The sequence below is a fragment of the Mustelus asterias genome, unplaced genomic scaffold, assembly GCF_964213995.1.
Source record: "Mustelus asterias unplaced genomic scaffold, sMusAst1.hap1.1 HAP1_SCAFFOLD_1128, whole genome shotgun sequence".
NCBI lineage: Eukaryota > Metazoa > Chordata > Chondrichthyes > Carcharhiniformes > Triakidae > Mustelus > Mustelus asterias.
Genome location: NW_027591073.1, coordinates 30,530 through 48,697, shown reverse-complemented (window position 1 = coordinate 48,697; position 18,168 = coordinate 30,530). Strand labels below are relative to the sequence as shown.

Below are 18,168 nucleotides of genomic sequence, written 5' to 3'. Positions count from 1 at the left end.
CTTGTCCTTCTAGATGGTAGATTCTGTGGGTTTGGAAGGAGCTGTCTAAGGGGCCTTGGTGAGTTCCTGCAGTGCATCTTGTAGATAGTACACACTGCTGCTACTGAGCATCAGTGATGGAGGGAGTGAATGTTTGTAGATGTGGTGCCAATCAAGCGGGGCTGCTTTGCCTTGGATGGGGTCGAGCTTCTTGAGTGTTGTTGGAGCTGCGCTCATCCAGGCAAGTGGGGAGCATTCCATCACACTCCTGACTTGTGCCGTGTAGATGGTGGACAGGCTTTGGGGAGTCAGGGGGTGAGTTACTCACAGCAGTATTCTGAGCCTCTGACCTGCTCTTGTAGCCACTGTGTTTATGTGGTGAGTCCAGTTGAGTTTCTGGTGAATGGTGACCCCCAGGATGTTGATAGTGGGGGATTCAGCGATGGTAACACCATCAGATTTCAAGGGGTGTTGGTTAGATCCTCTCTTGTTGGAGATGGTCATTGCCTGATAGTTGTGTGGGGTGAATGTTACTCGCCACTTGTCAGCCTAAGCCTGGGTATTGTCCAGATCTTGCTGCTTTTGGACAAGGGCTGCTTCAGCTGAAGGGGAGAAAGCTGGCAGGGCTCTGGGGAGAAAGGGAGTGCGAGAAATTGAAATGTTTTTGAAAGGGTGCGGAGGCAGTGACGGGACAAAGGGCCTGAATCTGTGCTCCATGATGTGAAATCACCAAAAAACCAGCAGCAATTCATCATCTGTGTTCAACACTGGTACCGGACAGGAATCCGTGTCCATCCAGCTCGCAACTTCAAACATCTCCCCTTCTCTCATTCTCGGATGAGGTGACAGAGCTAAACAATTCCGTCCCTCCATTCTTCCCACAGCCTCTCCATCAGTGACGTCCACCCCTATCTGCTTTCACTTTCCTCTCACACAGCCAGACCTTTCCTGTGACCAGAAAAACCCCCCACATCCGCCCCCCCACCCCCCCACATTCCCCGCACCCTGAGTGACCTTTCCATCTGTCCCACCATGCCTACTCCCAACTCCCAGTCTCCAATACGGACCCTCCAGACCACCCACTCCCCGCAGTTCCCAATACTGACCCCTCGCACACACCCCCACGGTAGACTACCCACTCCCCCCAGTCTCCACTCCAATACTGACCACCCACTCCCCCATTCTCTAGTAATGACTCCCCAAACCCCTCCCACGCCCCCGTTCTCCAATACTGATTCCCCCCGTGCCCCCCACCCCCACCCCCCCTCCCCCCACACACACACACAGGCACCCCCGTTCTCCAATACTGATTCCCCCCCTGCCCTCCCCGCCAGCGCCCCCATTCTCCAATACTAACCAGGTTATCTCCAATCCCTGTCATGCATCCTCAAGAATTTAAAATTAATTTTTAGGCTGTAGGTGTCAGAGGCACTGGTGGAATTTACTATTCACTCCCAGTTGCTCTGAGGTGAGAGAGGGATTGCGAGCTGGACAATGCTGGAACTTTATGAAGTGTCAGAGCTTATTGAAGTTACAGCCAGTCACAGACCGGGAATGGGAGCAATGTTTCCTGAAAGGACATTAATGAACCAATGACATTCTTTACAACAATCCGAAAGCTTCACGTTCACTTAATCCCAACCTTTCTCTCAGCTTCGTTATAAACTGGACCCAATAGGATTTTAACTCTGGATTCAGGATTTGTGATACACAAAACAGCTCACTACACCAACACGGCAAACATCCACTCCCTCCACCACTGACACTCAGTGCCAGCTGTGTGTGTACCATCTACAAGATGCACTGCAGCAACTCACCAAGGCTCCTTAGGCAGCACCTTCCAAATTCATGACCACTTCCATCTAGAAGGACAAGGGCAGCAGATACCTGGGAGCACCACCACCCGGAGATTCCCTCCAAGTCAGACAACATCCTGACTTGGAAATATATCACCGTTCCTTCACTGTCACTGGGTCAAAATCCTGGAACTCCCTCCCGACTGTGGGTGTACCTACACCTCAGGGACTGCAGCGGCTCAAGGAGGCAGCTCACCACCACCTTCCCAAGGGGCAATTAGTGGTGGGTAATAAATGCTGACCTAACCAGCGCCAACCACATTCATGAATGAGTAGAATTATTTCACGACCGTCATGGTCATTTATCCTTGGGATGTTGAGCCTTTGCTGGTGGTGAGCTTGGAGGCAGGAAGGGAATTTAATTCCGGGGAATGATGGCATTCCTGAACCCAGGATGTGGAGATGCCGGCGTTGGGCTGGGGTAAACACAGTAAGAAGTCTCACAACATCAGGTTAAAGTCCAACAGGTTTATTTGGTAGCACAAGCCATGAGCTTTCGGAGCGCTGCTCCTTCACCAGCTAAGTGGGAGTTCTGTTCACAAACAGGGCATATAAAGACACAAACTCAATTTACAAAATAATGGTTGGAATGCGAGTCTTTATAGGTAATCAAGTCTTAAAGGTACAGACAATGTGAGTGGAGAGAGGGTTAAGCACAGGTTAAAGAGATGTGTATTGTCTCCAGACAGGACAGTTAGTGAGATTTTGCAAGCCCAGGCAAGTCGAAAAACCGCACCAACCTCCTCAGAAGACAAACACGGGACACGGCGGACAGAGTACCCTTCATCGTCCAGGAGCGGAGAAGCTACGACACCTTCTCCAGAGCCTTCAACATGTCATTGATGAAGACGAACATCTCGCCAAGGCCATCCCCACACCCCCACTTCTTGCCTTCAAACAACCGCACAACCTCAAACAGACCATTGGCCGCAGCAAACTACCCAGCCTTCAGGAGAACAGTGACCACGACACCACACAACCCTGCCACAGCAACCTCTGCAAGACGTGCCGGATCATCGACACAGATGCCATCATCTCACGTGAGAACACCATCCACCAGGTACACGGTACATATTCTTGCAACTCGGCCAACGTTGTCTACCTGATATGCTGCAGGAAAGGATGTCCCGAAGCATGGTACATTGGGGAGACCATGCAGACACTACGACAACGGATGAATGAACACCGCTCGACAATCACCAGGCAAGAGTGTTCTCTTCCTGTTGGGGAACACTTCAGCGGTCATGGGCATTCGGCCTCTGATCTTCGGGTAAGCGTTCCCCAAGGCGGCCTTCACAACACACGACAACGCAGAGTCGCTGAGCAGAAACTGATAGCCAAGTTCCGCACACATGAGGACGGCCTCAACCAGGATCTTGGGTTCATGTCACACTATCTGTAACCCCCACGACTTGCCTGGGCTTGCAAAATCTCACTAACTGTCCTGGCTGGAGACAATACACATCTCTTTAACCTGTGCTTAACCCTCTCTCCACTCACATTGTCTATACCTTTAAGACTTGATTACCTGTAAAGACTCACATTCCAACCATTATTTTGTAAATTGAGTTTGTGTCTTTATATGCCCTGTTTGTTAACAGAACTCCCACTGACCTGACGAAGGAGCAGCGCTCCGAAAGCTAGTGGCTTTTGCTACCAAATAAACCTGTTGGACTTTAACCTGGTGTTGTGAGACTTCTTACTGTGTTTACCCCAGTCCAAAGCCGGCATCTCCACATCAAAACTCCGCACAGACAGTGAGCCAAGGCCAGAATCGAACCCGGGTCCCTGGCGCTGTGAGGCAGCAATGCTAACCACTGTGCCACCCCGTGCTGAGCTGGATGATCAGCCATGATGGTGATGAGTGGTAGAGCAGGCTCGAAGGGCCGAATGGCCTCCTCCTGCTTCTGGATTCTATGTTCCTATCCAATCTCTCCTCTTTGCTGCCGTTGTGATGGTTTCAGACGGGGGTTTGTTTTTACTTACAGGCGTAGTACCCCACATCAGCATTCACCGTCAGCTTGCCGATGTCAAACGTCTCAACCATATTCTCATCCCATTTCCTGCGGTACTCTGCGTCGTGTAGAACATCATAGAGGATCTCCGAGCTCACGTCCTTACACACCATCCTGCACTATGATAGAGAACAAGGAATAATTGTCTGAGGAACGTTCTAGAAGCAGGCAACTGGAGGCCGTGTCCCTGACTGGAACTACAGGCAGAAGCGGAGTCTCCATCTCATTCCCGACACAGAATCTCATTGCGAAGCCCCCCCTGCCATCCCGCCCCGCCCCCCCCACCCCCCCTCCCCTGCCATCCCCCCCCCCCCACCCCCCACCACCGGCCACCCCACCACGCACCCTCCCACCCCCCCCCCTTCCCATCCAACTGCAAAACCTGACAGGGTTTAAGGAACCCGTAACAAGGCTAATTGGATAGCTCTTTCAAACAGCCAGCACAGGAATAGTGGGCTGAATGGCCTCCTCCTGCTACTGTACAATCTAAATGATAAAGTGTTTGACTCACTAACCTGGTGGAGTTTTTTGAAGAAGTGACTAGAATGGTTGACGAGGGATGTCGTCTATATGGACTTTAGTAAAGCATTTGACAAAGTCCCTCATGGTAGGTTGGTGCAAAAGGTTGGATCTCATGGGATAAAGGGGGAGGTGGCTAGATGGGTGGAGAACTGGCTTGGTCACAGAAGACAGAGGGTGGTAGTGGAAGGGTCTTTTTCTAGCTGGATGCCTGTGACTAGTGGTGTTCCGCAGGGCTCTGTATTGGGACCTCTGCTGTTTGTGATTTATATAAACGATCTGGAAGAAGGTGTAACTGGGGTGATCAGCAAGTTTGCGGACGACACGAAAATGGCTGGACTTGCAGATAGTGAGAAACATTGTCAGAGGCTACAGAAGGATATAGATAGGCTGGAAATTTGGGCAAAGAAATGGCAGATGGAGTCCAATCCAGATGAATGCAAAGTGATGCATTTTGGTAGAACTAATGTAGGGGGGAGCTATACGATAAATGGCAGAACCATAAAGGGTGTAGATACGCAGAGGGACCTGGGTGTGCAAGTCCACAGATCCTTGAAGGTGACGTCACAGGTGGAGAAGGTAGTGAAGAAGGCATATGGCATGCTTGCCTTTATAGGACGGGGCATAGAGTATAAAAGTTGGGGTCCGATGTTGCAGTTGTATAGAACGTTGGTTCGGCCGCATTTGGAATACTGCGCCCAGTTCTGGTCGCCACACTACCAGAAGGACGTGGAGGCTTTAGAGAGAGTGCAGAGGAGGTTTACCAGGATGTTGCCTGGTATGGGAGGGCTTAGTTATGAGGAGAGATTGGGTAAACTGGGGTTGTTCTCACTGGAAAGACGGAGGATGAGGGGTGACCTAATAGAGGTGTATAAAATTATGAAAGGCATAGATAGGGTGAACGGTGGGAGGCTTTTTCCCAGGTCGGTGGTGACGTTCACGAGGGGTCATAGGTTCAAGGTTTCGGGGGGGAGGTTTAACACAGATATCAGAAGGACATATTTTACACAGGGTGGTGGGGGCCTGGAATGCGCTGCCAGGCAAGGTGGTGGAGGCGGACACACTGGGAACGTTTAAGACTTATCTAGATAGCCACATGAACGAAGTGGGAATGGAGGGATACAAAAGAATGGTCTAGTTTGGACCAGGGAGCGGCGCGGGCTTGGAGGGCCGAAGGGCCTGTTCCTGTGCTGTATTGTTCTTTGTTCTTTGACTCTGGAATTGTGAAAAGCAGAATCAGTGTGTGTGTATGTGAGTGTGTGTGCGTGTTTGTGCGTGAGTGTGTGTGTGCGTGAGAGTAAGTATGTGAGTGTGTGTGTGAGATTGTGTTAGTGTGTGACTGTGTGTGTGTCTGTGTGTGAGAGTGTATTTGTGAGAGAGTGTGTGTGAGTATGTGTGAGACACACACTCACACATTCAGGGGGGGCGGGGGGTCTGCTGCCACTCTGCGTGCGATCGCTATGGGGGAATGGGGGGTCCACTGCCACTCTGCATGTGATCGTTGAGGGGAAGGGGGCAGGGGGCTGCAGTCGGTCTGGATAGTGAGGGGGTGGGGGGGATAAGGGGGTCAGTTATGTTGTGGGGGTGGGGCAATATCTGTGGGGGCCAGGGGGGAGGAGGCATTATCCGGCCCGGGAGGGATGTGGCAGGGGAGTGTTCTTCTATTGTTTTTTTTCTGCGCATGCGCAGTTGGAGACTCCGATCGGAGCTGCAGGGTTTTGGGCATGTTAAGCCCCGCCCACAGGCTTGTGCAGCGCGTTTCAGAATCGCTGCTATTTTTTCGGGCAGAGTGCGCATGGAGTGCCTGAGAATGGGTCAAAAAGTCGGATCTGAAACACTCCCAGTTTCAAGTCCGCCCAGCACTTAGAACCAAAATGGTAAAATCAGGCCCAGTGTGAGAGTCTGGAACTGCTCACTGCTGCCCCCTGTGGGGCTGTCACTGTCAGCAGCCAGACTGACTTTCTGCCAAAACAACATTTTAAAATCGAACATTACAATGCCATTTCAAGAGTGAAGTAGTGTGGGTGCTGGAAATCGGATATCGACAGCAGAGGATGGTGCAAACAGCCAACAGGGCATTCACATTAACTCAACTTCTCCCTTCACAGTTGCTAGCAGCAAGAGCAGAATGAGCAGGGGTACAGGGAGAATCAGGAAATCACACTCAGTGACTTGCACACTCAGAGAGCCAGCACAGACATCATGGGCTGAATGGCCTCCTTCAGAAGGGGGAGGGCATTCCCAGACTGAAGGGGCCTTCTGACTGAGGGCCACCCTCCCTCCAGCTTCCTGCCTGAGACTGAGAGTGGGAGCCGTTACTGTTTCCTCACCCTCAGTCATCAAGCAGCCTAAAAGTCAAGACAGTGCGGCACTCCCTCAGTACTGACCCTCTGACAGTGCGGCACTCCCTCAGTACTGACCCTCTGACAGTGCGGCACTCCCTCAGTACTGACCCTCTGACAGTGCAGCACTCCCTCAGTACTAACCCTCTGACAGTGCGGCACTCCCTCAGTACTGACCCTCTGACAGTGCGGCACTCCCTCAGTACTGACCCTCTGACAGTGCGGCACTCCCTCAGTACTGACCCTCTGACAGTGCGGCACTCCCTCTGTACTGACCCTCTGACAGTGCTGCACTCCCTCAGTACTGACCCTCTGACAGTGCAGCACTCCCTCAGCACTGACCCTCTGACAGTGCGGCACTCCCTCAGTACTGACCCTCTGACAGTGTGGCATTCCCTCACCACTGACCCTCTGACAGTGCGGCACTCCCTCAGTACTGACCCTCTGACAGTGCGGCACTCCCTCAGTACTGACCCTCTGACAGTGCGGCACTCCCTCAGCACTGACCCTCTGACAGTGCGGCACTCCCTCAATACTGACCCTCTGACAGTGCGGCACTCCCTCAGTACTGACCCTCTGACAGTGCGGCACTCCCTCAGTACTGATTTGATTTGATTTATTGTCACATGTATCATAGAAACCCTACAGTGCAGAAAGAGGCCATTTGGCCCATCGAGTCTGCACCGACCACAATCCCACCCAGGCCCTACCCCCACATGTTTACCCACTAAGCCCTCTAACCTACGCATCTCAGGATTCTAAGGGGCAATTTTTAACCTGCAGTGAAAAGCTCCAGCCTCCCAGACAAACACCTGTATTAACATGCAGTGAAAAGTATTGTTTCTTGTCCACTATACAGACAAAGCATACCGTTCATAGAGCACATGGGGAGAAGTAAAGGAGAGGGTGCAGGATAGTGTTACAGTTACAGCTGGGGTGCAGAGAAAGATCAAGCTAATATCTGATAGCACCATTCATTGCCAGCTAGATTTTGAGAGTTGGATCCCAGGTGTCCTGGGACCTGGGGTGTCACCTATTGGGCTGTAGTTGACATCAGCTTCAGCCCTGTTGGAATCCGGCTGAGTGAAACTTGGCGAAGTTCCCGCTCCATTGCTCAAGGTGAATCAGAGAGTTTATTTATTCAAATTGCAACAGATGGTCCCAGGATGGAACCAGTTCAACTGGAAGAACAACCCCTGCGATCACAGGGCAAACCTCCCAATCAACACAGCCCCCAGCTAAACACCCTCACACAACTCCCAGCTAAACACCCTCACACACTCCCAGCTAAACACCCTCACACAACTCCCAGCCAAACACCCTCACACACTCCCAGCTAAACACCCTCACACAGCTCCCAGCTAAACACCCTCACACAACTCCAGCTAAACACCCTCACACAGCTCCCAGCTAAACACCCTCACACAGCTCCCAGCTAAACACCCTCACACAGCTCCCAGCCAAACACCCTCACACAGCTCCCAGCCAAACACCCTCACACAGCTCCCAGCCAAACACCCTCACACAGCTCCCAGCTAAACACCCTCACACAGCTCGCAGTGCTCAGGGTCAGAGGGACTTCCTCGCCCTTCACACACTTCACAGAAAGGATTTGTAACAGAGACTAACTCCTCAAAATAAAACACCCCCCTGGAAAAGAGTTAAAATCCCAGCACACACACATCAACAAACAAGAGCCAGAGAGACAGAAAAAGAGAGACAGACAGAGAGAGAGAGACACAGAGAGAGAGAGAGACACACACACACACACACACACAGAGACACAGAGAGAGAAAGAGAGACACACAGAGAGAGACACAGAGAGAGAGAGAGAGACACACACACAGAGAGAGACACAGAGAGAGAAAGAGAGACACACAGAGAGAGAGAGAATGTCCGGGGTGAGCGGGGGAAGTAGGATTAAGGGACACAATGAGGAACATATGGACAGGGCAGCTGAGACCATTTCACAAAAAGGAAGCAAAAAGTCTAATTTCCAGTTGATAAATGAAGGGAAGCAGCAGTGGGCTGGGGGTGGAGAGTTAACCAGCGTTATCCGGGTGGCACGGTGGCACAGTGGTTAGCACTGCTGCCTCACAGCGCCAGGGACCCCAGTTCACTTCCGGGCTTGGGTCACTGTCTGTGCAGAGTCTGCACGTTCTCCCAGTGTCTGTGTGGGTTTCCTCCGGGTGCACCCGTTTTCTCGCACGGAACAAGGGGATGCAGGTTAGGTGGATTGCCCATGGTAAGAAGACGCAGGGTAACGTGGATGGGGCAGAGGGGCGGGTCTGGGTGGGATGCTCTATCGGAGCCTCGGTGAAGACTCGATGGGCCAAACAGCCTCTTTCCACACTGGAGCGATTCTATGCTTGACCAATGAACAAGTTACTGGCATCGTTCACTAGGGAACATACTTGCTGCTGAGTCAGAAGGTCATAGATTTGAATTACAGTTCAGGCAACTGAGCAGAAATCTGCAGGAGTACTGAGGGAGTGACGCACTGTCAGAGGGTCAGTACTGAGGGAGTGCCGCACTGTCAGAGGGTCAGTGCTGAGGGAGTGACGCACTGTCAGAGGGTCAGTGCTGAGGGAGTGACGCACTGTCAGAGGGTCAGTGCTGAGGGAGTGCCGCACTGTCAGAGGGTCAGTACTGAGGGAGTGCCACACTGTCAGAGGGTCAGTGCTGAGGGAGTGCCGCACTGTCACAGGGTCAGTACTGAGGGAGTGCTGCACTGTCACAGGGTCAGTACTGAGGGAATGCCGCACTGTCAGAGGGTCAGTGCTGAGGGAGTGCCGCACTGTCAGAGGGTCAGTGCTGAGGGAGTGACGCACTGTCAGAGGGTCAGTACTGAGCGAGTGCCGCACTGTCAGAGGGTCAGTACTGAGGGAGTGGCGCACTGTCAGAGGGTCAGTGCTGAGGGAGTGCCGCACTGTCAGAGGGTCAGTGCTGAGGGAGTGACGCACTGTCAGAGGGTCAGTACTGAGCGAGTGCCGCACTGTCAGAGGGTCAGTACTGAGGGAGTGCCGCACTGTCAGAGGGTCAGTGCTGAGGGAGTGACGCACTGTCAGAGGGTCAGTGCTGAGGAAGTGCCGCACTGTCAGATGGTCAGTACTGAGGGAGTGCCGCACTGTCAGACGGTCAGTACTGAGGGAGTGCCGCACTGTCAGAGGGTCAGTACTGAGGGAGTGCCGCACTGTCAGAGGGTCAGTACTGAGGGAGTGCCGCACTGTCAGAGGGTCAGTACTGAGGGAGTGCCGCACTGTCAGAGGGTCAGTACTGAGGGAGTGCCGCACTGTCAGAGGGTCAGTACTGAGGGAGTGCTGCACTGTCAGAGGGTCAGTACTGAGGGAGTGCCACATCACAATAAACTGCTCATTATCACATCGCTGTGTGTGGGATCTTGCTGTGTCGAGCCCAAAGTTCGGAAAGGTGCTATAGAAATGCGGTTTTCTCTGTCTGATTCTGGGACGCAGTCGCATCATGTGGTGTTTTACTGAGTTCCAATCGATAACCCTCGGCAATGTGCTGCGTCTCCAGCATAACGTTCCTCAGTATCCACAGCACTGGGTAAACATTGACTGGAGATTAAGATATTTCTCACTGGGTTAAAACAATGCTGTGGATGATGTGGAGATGCCGGCGTTGGACTGGGGTAAACACAGTAAGAAGTTTAACAACACCAGGTTAAAGTCCAACAGGTTTATTTGGTAGCAAAAGCCACACAAGCTTTCGAGGCTCTGAGCCCCAATGATTGGAGACAGTTACCAATCTTCAGTCAACAGATCCAGAATCAACATTTCCACTCCCTGTGTCATGGTGACAGTGATAATGCCCCAGCCACGCAATGGCCCCATGTTCAGGGGAGAGAAGAATCCTGACTTTTCCCTCAGGCCCCAACCAGCTTCTTATTCACTGAATGTGACTGAACTTCCTGCACAGAAACAGGCCATTCAGCCCCTCTGCTCCGTGCTGGTGTTTCTGCTCTGCATGATGTCCCTCCCACTCCCTCTTCATCTCACCCCATCCTTCTAGATTTACCCAACCTCTCTGAAATGTATCTCCGCCACTCCCCATGGGAGCGAGTTCCACATTCTTCCCACCCCTGACAGTGCGGCACTCCCTCAGTACTGACCCTCTGACAGTGCGGCACTCCCTCAGTACTGACCCTCTGACAGTGCGTCACTCCCTCAGTACTGACCCTCTGACAGTGCGGCACTCCCTCAGTACTGACCCTCTGACAGTGCGGCACTCCCTCAGTACTGACCCTCTGACAGTGCGGCACTCCCTCAGGACTGACCCTCTGACAGTGCGGCACTCCCTCAGGACTGACCCTCTGACAGTGCGGCACTCCCTCAGTACTGACCCTCTGACAGTGCGGCACTCCCTCAGTACTGACCCTCTGACAGTGCGGCACTCCCTCAGTACTGACCCTCTGACAGTGCGGCACTCCCTCAGCACTGACCCTCTGACAGTGCGGCACTCCCTCAGGACTGACCCTCTGACAGTGCGGCACTCCCTCAGGACTGACCCTCTGACAGTGCGGCACTCCCTCAGTACTGACCCTCTGACAGTGCGGCACTCCCTCAGTACTGACCCTCTGACAGTGCGGCACTCCCTCAGTACTGACCCTCTGACAGTGCGGCACTCCCTCAGCACTGACCCTCTGACAGTGCGGTGCTCCCTCAGTACTGACCCTCTGACAGTGCGGCACTCCCTCAGTACTGACCCTCTGACAGTGCGGCACTCCCTCAGCACTGACCCTCTGACAGTGCGGCACTCCCTCAGTACTGACCCTCTGACAGTGCGGCACTCCCTCAGTACTGACCCTCTGACAGTGCAGCACTCCCTCAGTACTGACCCTCTGACAGTGCGGCGCTCCCTCAGTACTGACCCTCTGAAAGTGCGGCACTCCCTCAGTACTTCATTCCACTATGTTGCAGCAAGAAGTTCTCCAGAGTCTGAGCAATAATTATCCTCTGGTTACCAGCACTGAAACATATTAACAGGAGATTATCAGATTGTTGCTTAGAGTCACAGAGTCATAGAGGTTTACAGCATGGAAACAGGCCCTTCGGCCCAACTTGTCCATGCCGCCCTTTTTTTTTTTAAAACCCCTAAGCTAATCCCAATTGCCTGCATTTGGCCCATATCCCTCAATACCCATCGTACCCATGTAACTATCTAAATGCTTTTTAAAAGATATAATTGTACCTGCCTCTACTACTACCTCTGGCAGCTTGTTCCAGATACTCACCACCCTCTGTGTGAAAAAATTGCCCCTCTGGACACTTTTGTATCTCTCCCCTCTCACCTTAAACCTATGCCCTCTAGTTTTAGACTCCCCTACCTTTGGGAAAAGATATTGACTATCTAGCTGATCTGTGCCCCTCATTATTTTATAGACCTCTATAAGATCACCCCTCAGCCTCCTACGGTCCAGAGAAAAAAGTCCCAGTCTATTCAACCTCTCCTTATAACTCAATCCATCAAGTCCCGGTAGCATCCTAGTAAATCTTTTCTGCACTCTTTCTAGTTTAATACTATCCTTTCTATAATAGGGTGACCAGAATTGCACACAGTATTCCAAGTGTGGCCTTACCAATGTCTTGTACAACTTTAACAAGACATTCCAACTCCTGTATTCAATGTTCTGACCGATGAAACCAAGCATGCCGAATGCCTTCTTCACCACTCTGTCCACCTGTGACTCCACTTTCAAGGAGCTATGAACATGTACCCCTAGATCTCTTTGTTCTGTAACTCTCCCCAATGCCCTACCATTAACTGAGTAAGTCCTGCCCTGGTTCAATCTACCAAAATGTATCACCTCGCATTATCTAAATTAAACTCCATCTGCCATTCGTCAGCCCATTGGCACAACTGATCAAGATCCCGCTCCAATTGGAGCTAACTTTCTTCACTGTCCACTATGCCACCAATCTTGGTGTCATCTGCAAACTTACTAACCATGCCCCCTATATTCTCATCCAAATCATTAATATAAATGACAAATAACAGTGGGCCCAGCACTGATCCCTGAGGCACACCGCTGGTCACAGGCCTCCAGTTTGAAAAACAATTCTCTACAACCACCCTCTGGCTTCTGTCAAGAAGCCAATTTTGTATCCATTTAGATACCTCACCCTGGATCCCGTGAGATTTAACCTTATGCAACAACCTACCATGCGGTACCTTGTCAAAAGCCTTGCTAAAGACCATGTAGACAACATCAACTGCACTGCCCTCATCTACCTTCTTGGTTACCCCTTCAAAAAACTCAATTAAATTTGTGAGACATGATTTTCCACTCACAAAGCTATGCTGACTGTTCCTAATCAGTCCTTGCATCTCTAAATGCCTGTAGATCCTGTCTCTCAAAATACCTTCCAACAGTTTACCCACCACAGATGTGAGGCTCACTGGTCTGTAGTTCCCAGGCTTTTCCCTGCAGCCCTTTTTAAACAAAGGCACAACATTTGCCACTCTCCAATCTTCAGGCACCTCACCCGTGACTATCGATGATTCAAATATCTCGGCTAGGGGACCCGCAATTTCCTCCCTAGCCTCCCACAATGTCCTGGGATATACCTCATCAGGTCCCACAGATTTATCTACCTTGATGCGCTTTCAGACTTCCAGCACCTCCTTCTCTGTAATATGTACACTCCTCAAGACATCACTATTTATTTCCCCAAGTTCCCTAACATCCATGCTTTTCTCAATAGTAAATACTGATGAGAAATATTCATTTAGGACCTCACCAATCTCCTGTGGATCCACACATAGATGACCTTGTTGATCCTTAAGAGCCCCTACTCTCTCCCTTGTTACTCTTTTGCCCTTTATGTATTTGTAGAAGCTCTTTGGATTCTCCTTTGCCTTATCTGCCAAAACAATCTCGTGTCCCCTTTTTGCCCTCCTGATTTCTCTCAACTCTATTCCTACGCTCCCTATACTCTTCAAGGGATTCGCTTGATCCCAGCTGCCTATGCATGTCATGTGCCTCTTTCTTCTTCTTGACCAGGGCCTCAATATCCCGAGTCATCCAGGGTTCCCGACTTCTGCCAGCCTTGCCCTTCACTCTCAGAGGAATGTGCTTACCCTGAACCCTGGTTAACACACTTTTGAAAGCCTCCCATTTACCAGACATCCCTTTGCCTTCCCACAGACTCCCCCTATTAACTGTTGAAAATTCCTGCCTAATACCATCAAAATTGGCCTTGCCCCAATTTAGAATATTAACTTTTGGGCCAGACCTATCATTCTCCATAGCTATCTTAAAACTAATAGAATTATGGTCACTGGTCCCAAAGTGATCCCTCACTAACACTTCTGTCACCTGCCCTTCCTTATTTCCCAAGAGGAGGTCAAGTTTTGCCCCCTCTCTAGTCGGGCCATCCACAGACTGAATGAGAAATTCCTCCTGAATACACTCAACAAATTTCTCTCCATCCAACCCTCTAATACTATGGCTGTCCCAGTCAATGTTGGGAAAGTTAAAATCTCCGACTATTACCACCCTATTTTTCTTGGAGCTATCTTGCTTGTGTGAGCTTGCTCTGTGTAAATTGCCACATGTCCCACATTGCAACAATGACCACAGTTTGCTGCAATGCACTCTGGGACTCTTTATGCTGCGAAGGGTGTTTTTGAATTCAAAGTTCCTGCTCACGTTCATAGAATCATAGAATTCTACAGTACAGAAGGAGGCCATTCAGCCCATCGAGTCTGTACCAAACACAATCCCATCCAGGCCCTATCCCCATAACCCATGCATTTCCCCTAGCTAGTCTCCCTGAACCAAGGGGCAATTTTAGCATGGCCAATCCACCTAACCTGCACATCTTTGGACTGTGGGAGGAAACCGGAGCACCCGGAGGGAACCCACGCAGATACGGGGAGAATGTGCAGATTCCGCACAGACAGTGACCCGAGCTGGGAATCGAACCCGGGTCCCTGGCGCTGTGAGGCAGCAGTGCTAACCACTGTGCTACCGTGCCGCCCTCATTCATTGACTTAAAGTCAGAGTGAAATCTTCTTTAAGTCAACTGCTGCCTCACAGCTGCTGTTCCAGGGAGGAGTGGGGAAGCTAAAACACGTGGCACTGTTTGCCCAGTGAGTGCGCAACAGCAGCAACCCATCACCCACCCAACAGGATGTCTGCAACCAAACCCAGGCCACGTACAGGAGGTTGGCACGGTGACAGGAGGAGTAATCCACCGAGAGGTCAATAAAAGTTCACGTACTTCACACAATCAATCAGCAACTGCTTACAGGCAGAACACAGCTTCCATATTGTACACAGAAAGATCCCACAAGATGAGGGACTGGTTGACTGATATTGGTTGAGGTATGGGCCTTGGACAGGCGAAAGGGGCAAAACTCCCGCACCCAGTCTCCTTCAACAAGAGATCTGTTACAGTGACCGAAACACGGTAGCACAGTGGTTAGCACTGCTGCCTCACAGCGCCAGGGACCTGGGTTCAATCCCGGCCTCAGGTCACTGTCTGTGCGGAGTCTGCACGTTCTCCCCGTGTCTGCGTGGGTTTCCTCCGGGTGCTCGGGTTTCCTCCCACAGTCTGAAAGATGTGTGGCATCGGTGGATTGGCAGTGCTAAATTGCCCCTTAGTATCAGGGGGACTAGCTTAGGTTATGGGGATATAAGGTTACTCACATGGGGTTATGGGGATAGGGCCTGGATGGGATTGTGGTCGGTGGAGGCTTGATGGGCCGAATGGCCTCCTTCTGCATTGTCGGATTCTATGATTCTCTGAACTCTGTGCGCAATGTTGTCTGTGAAAGAGGTGCGAGAGGGCAGCACCCCCTCAGTATCGCACCGTTGGATCATCACCTACTGACTCCCAACCAGTGTCTCTACACTGCTGATTGCACCTTCCATACAGCCATTCACAGAAAGAGACCCTCTGGCCCATTAAGACCAAGCTAGCTCTCTGCAGAGTAATCCAGTCAGTCTCATTCCCCCGCTCTATCCCTGTAACTCTGCCGCTTTATTTCCCTCAAGAGCCCATCCAATTTCCTTTTGAAATCATTCATCGTCTCCGCTTCCACCCCCCTCGTGAGCAGCGAGTTCCGGCTCATTCCCACTCGCCGTGTAGAAACATTCTCCCTCACATTCCCCCGTAACTCTCCCTCAAAACATTAAACCTGTCTCCCCCTGAGCCCCTACACCATTAGCCAATGGGAACAGTTTTCTTTGTCTACCTTATCCAATCATAGAATCATAGAAACCCCACAGCACAGAAAGAGGCCATTCGGCCCATCGAGTCTGTACTGACCACAATCCCATCCAGGCCCGACCCCCATATCCCTACATATTTACCCACTAATCCCTCTAACCTACGCATGGCCAATCAACCTAACCCGCACACCTTTGGACTGTGGGAGGAAACCGGAGCACCCGGAGGAAACCCACGCAGACACGAGGAGAATGTGCAAACTCCACACAGACAGTGACCCGAGCCGGGAATCGAACCCAGGTCCCTGGAGCTGTGAAGCAGCAGTGCTAACCACTGCGCTACCGTGCCGCCCGTGTCACAGTGACAATCCTGTCATTATCTTGTCCACCTCGATCAAATCTCCCCTCACTCTCCATCGCTCCAAGTAGAACAACCCCAACCTCTCCAACCCCAACCTTGTAACTAAAATCCCCCCATCCCTGGAACCATTCTGGTAAATCTCCTCTGCACCCTCTCATGACCCTTAGATCCTTCCTAAAATGTAGTGACCAGAATTGGACACAGCACTCCAGGGGTGTCACAGTGGTTAGCACTGCTGCCTCACAGCGCCAGGGACCCGGGTTCGATTCCTGGCTTGGGTCACTGTCTGTGTGGAGTCTGCACGTTCTCCCCGTGTCTCCGTCCTCCGGGTGCTCCGGTTTCCTCCCACATTCTGAAAGATGTGCTGGTTAGGGTGCATTGGCCGTGCTAAATTCTCCCTCAGTGTATCCGAACAGGCGCCGGAGTGTGGCGACTAGGGGATTTTCACAGTAACTTCATTGCAGTGTTAATGTAAGCCTCCATGTGACACTAATAAATAAACTTAAAACCTAAACCTGGTTGGGACCTAACCAGAGTTTTATCAATGCTAAATTAACCCTAGTTTTTGGGGGGTGGGTGGTTATTGGGGTAAATATGTGGGGTTACGGGTATAGGGCCTGGGTGGGATTGTTGTTGGTGCAGACTCGATGGGCCGAATGGCCTCCTTCGGCACTGTAGGGATTCCATGATTTATGAAACCTAGAATCCAATGTGTTGCTACCAACTTTCTCAATATGTTCTGTCACACCCTCAATTCACACGTGACCTCCAGCTCCCTCTGTCACTCTTTAGAACTGTGCTATTTAGACTCGATTGCCACTCGCTACCTATCTGCCACTTGCTTGCCCATTCCCCGAGCCTATCGATGTTCTGTTCTGGTCGATTGCTATTGGCCTCACTGTCAGCCACTACTCCAGGTTTTGTATCACAGGAAAATGAGCAGGTTTTGTATTCCGATATCACAGTCAGGATAAGACCATAAGACATAGGAGCAGAATTAGGCCACTCGGCCCATCGAGTCTGCTCTGCCATTCAATCATGGCTGATATTTTTCTCATCCCCATTCTCCTGCCTTTTCCCCATAACCCCTGATCCCCTTATCAATCAAGAACCTATCTATCTCTGTCTTAAAGACACTCAATGACCCGGCCTCCACAGCCTTCTGCGGCAAAGAGTTCCACAGATTCACCACTCTCTGGCTGAAGAAATTCCTCCTCATCTCTGTTTTAAAGGATCGTCCCTTTAGCCTGAGGTTGTGCCCTCTGGTTCTAGTTTTTCCTACTAGTGGAAACATTCTCTCCACGTCCACTCTATCCAGGTCTCGCAGTATCCTGTAAGTTTCAATAAGATCCCCCCCTCATCCTTCTGATCTCCGACGAGTACAGACCCAGAGTCCTCAACCGTTCCTCATACGACAAGTTCTTCATTCCAGGGATCATTCTTGTGAACCTCCTCTGGACCTCTGTAAGTATTCGCATTCCAACCATTATTCATGTAAATTGAGTCTGTGTCTTTATAAATTCTGTTTGTGAACAGAATTCCCACTCACCTGAAGAAGGGGCTTGCAGCTCCAAAAGCTTGTGTGGCATTTGCTACCAAATAAACCTGTTGGACTTTAACCTGGTGTTGTTAAACTTCTTACTGTGTTTACCCCCTTTACAAGGCCAGCACACCCTTCCTAAAACACACACTTTTATTCCAGAAGCTTCTCAAGATGTGAAAGAAGCATCAAGCAGGCAGGCACACAGCTGTGACACAAGATACGACTGAAGCCTTTAACTGAGGCGTGGTGGTATTACAACACAGCAGCTTCTCACAGTGAGGGACGTGTCACAAGGTGATGTGTAACTGCAATAACAAAGCACACAGAATGTGCCGGAAACACTCTGCAGCTCAGGCA

The 18,168-nt window shown here is 51.1% G+C and overlaps 1 protein-coding gene across 1 annotated transcript in view; it reads right to left on the bottom strand.

The window, feature by feature from the left end:
- LOC144487913 (START domain-containing protein 10-like) overlaps positions 1-18,168 on the bottom strand; it is a 60,147-nt gene that overhangs the window by 11,901 nt on the left and 30,078 nt on the right. Inside the window, exon 2 of the mRNA XM_078205960.1 lies at positions 3,822-3,969. Coding sequence (XP_078062086.1) covers positions 3,822-3,969 — 148 coding nt within the window. The remainder of the gene's footprint in view (positions 1-3,821; positions 3,970-18,168) is intronic.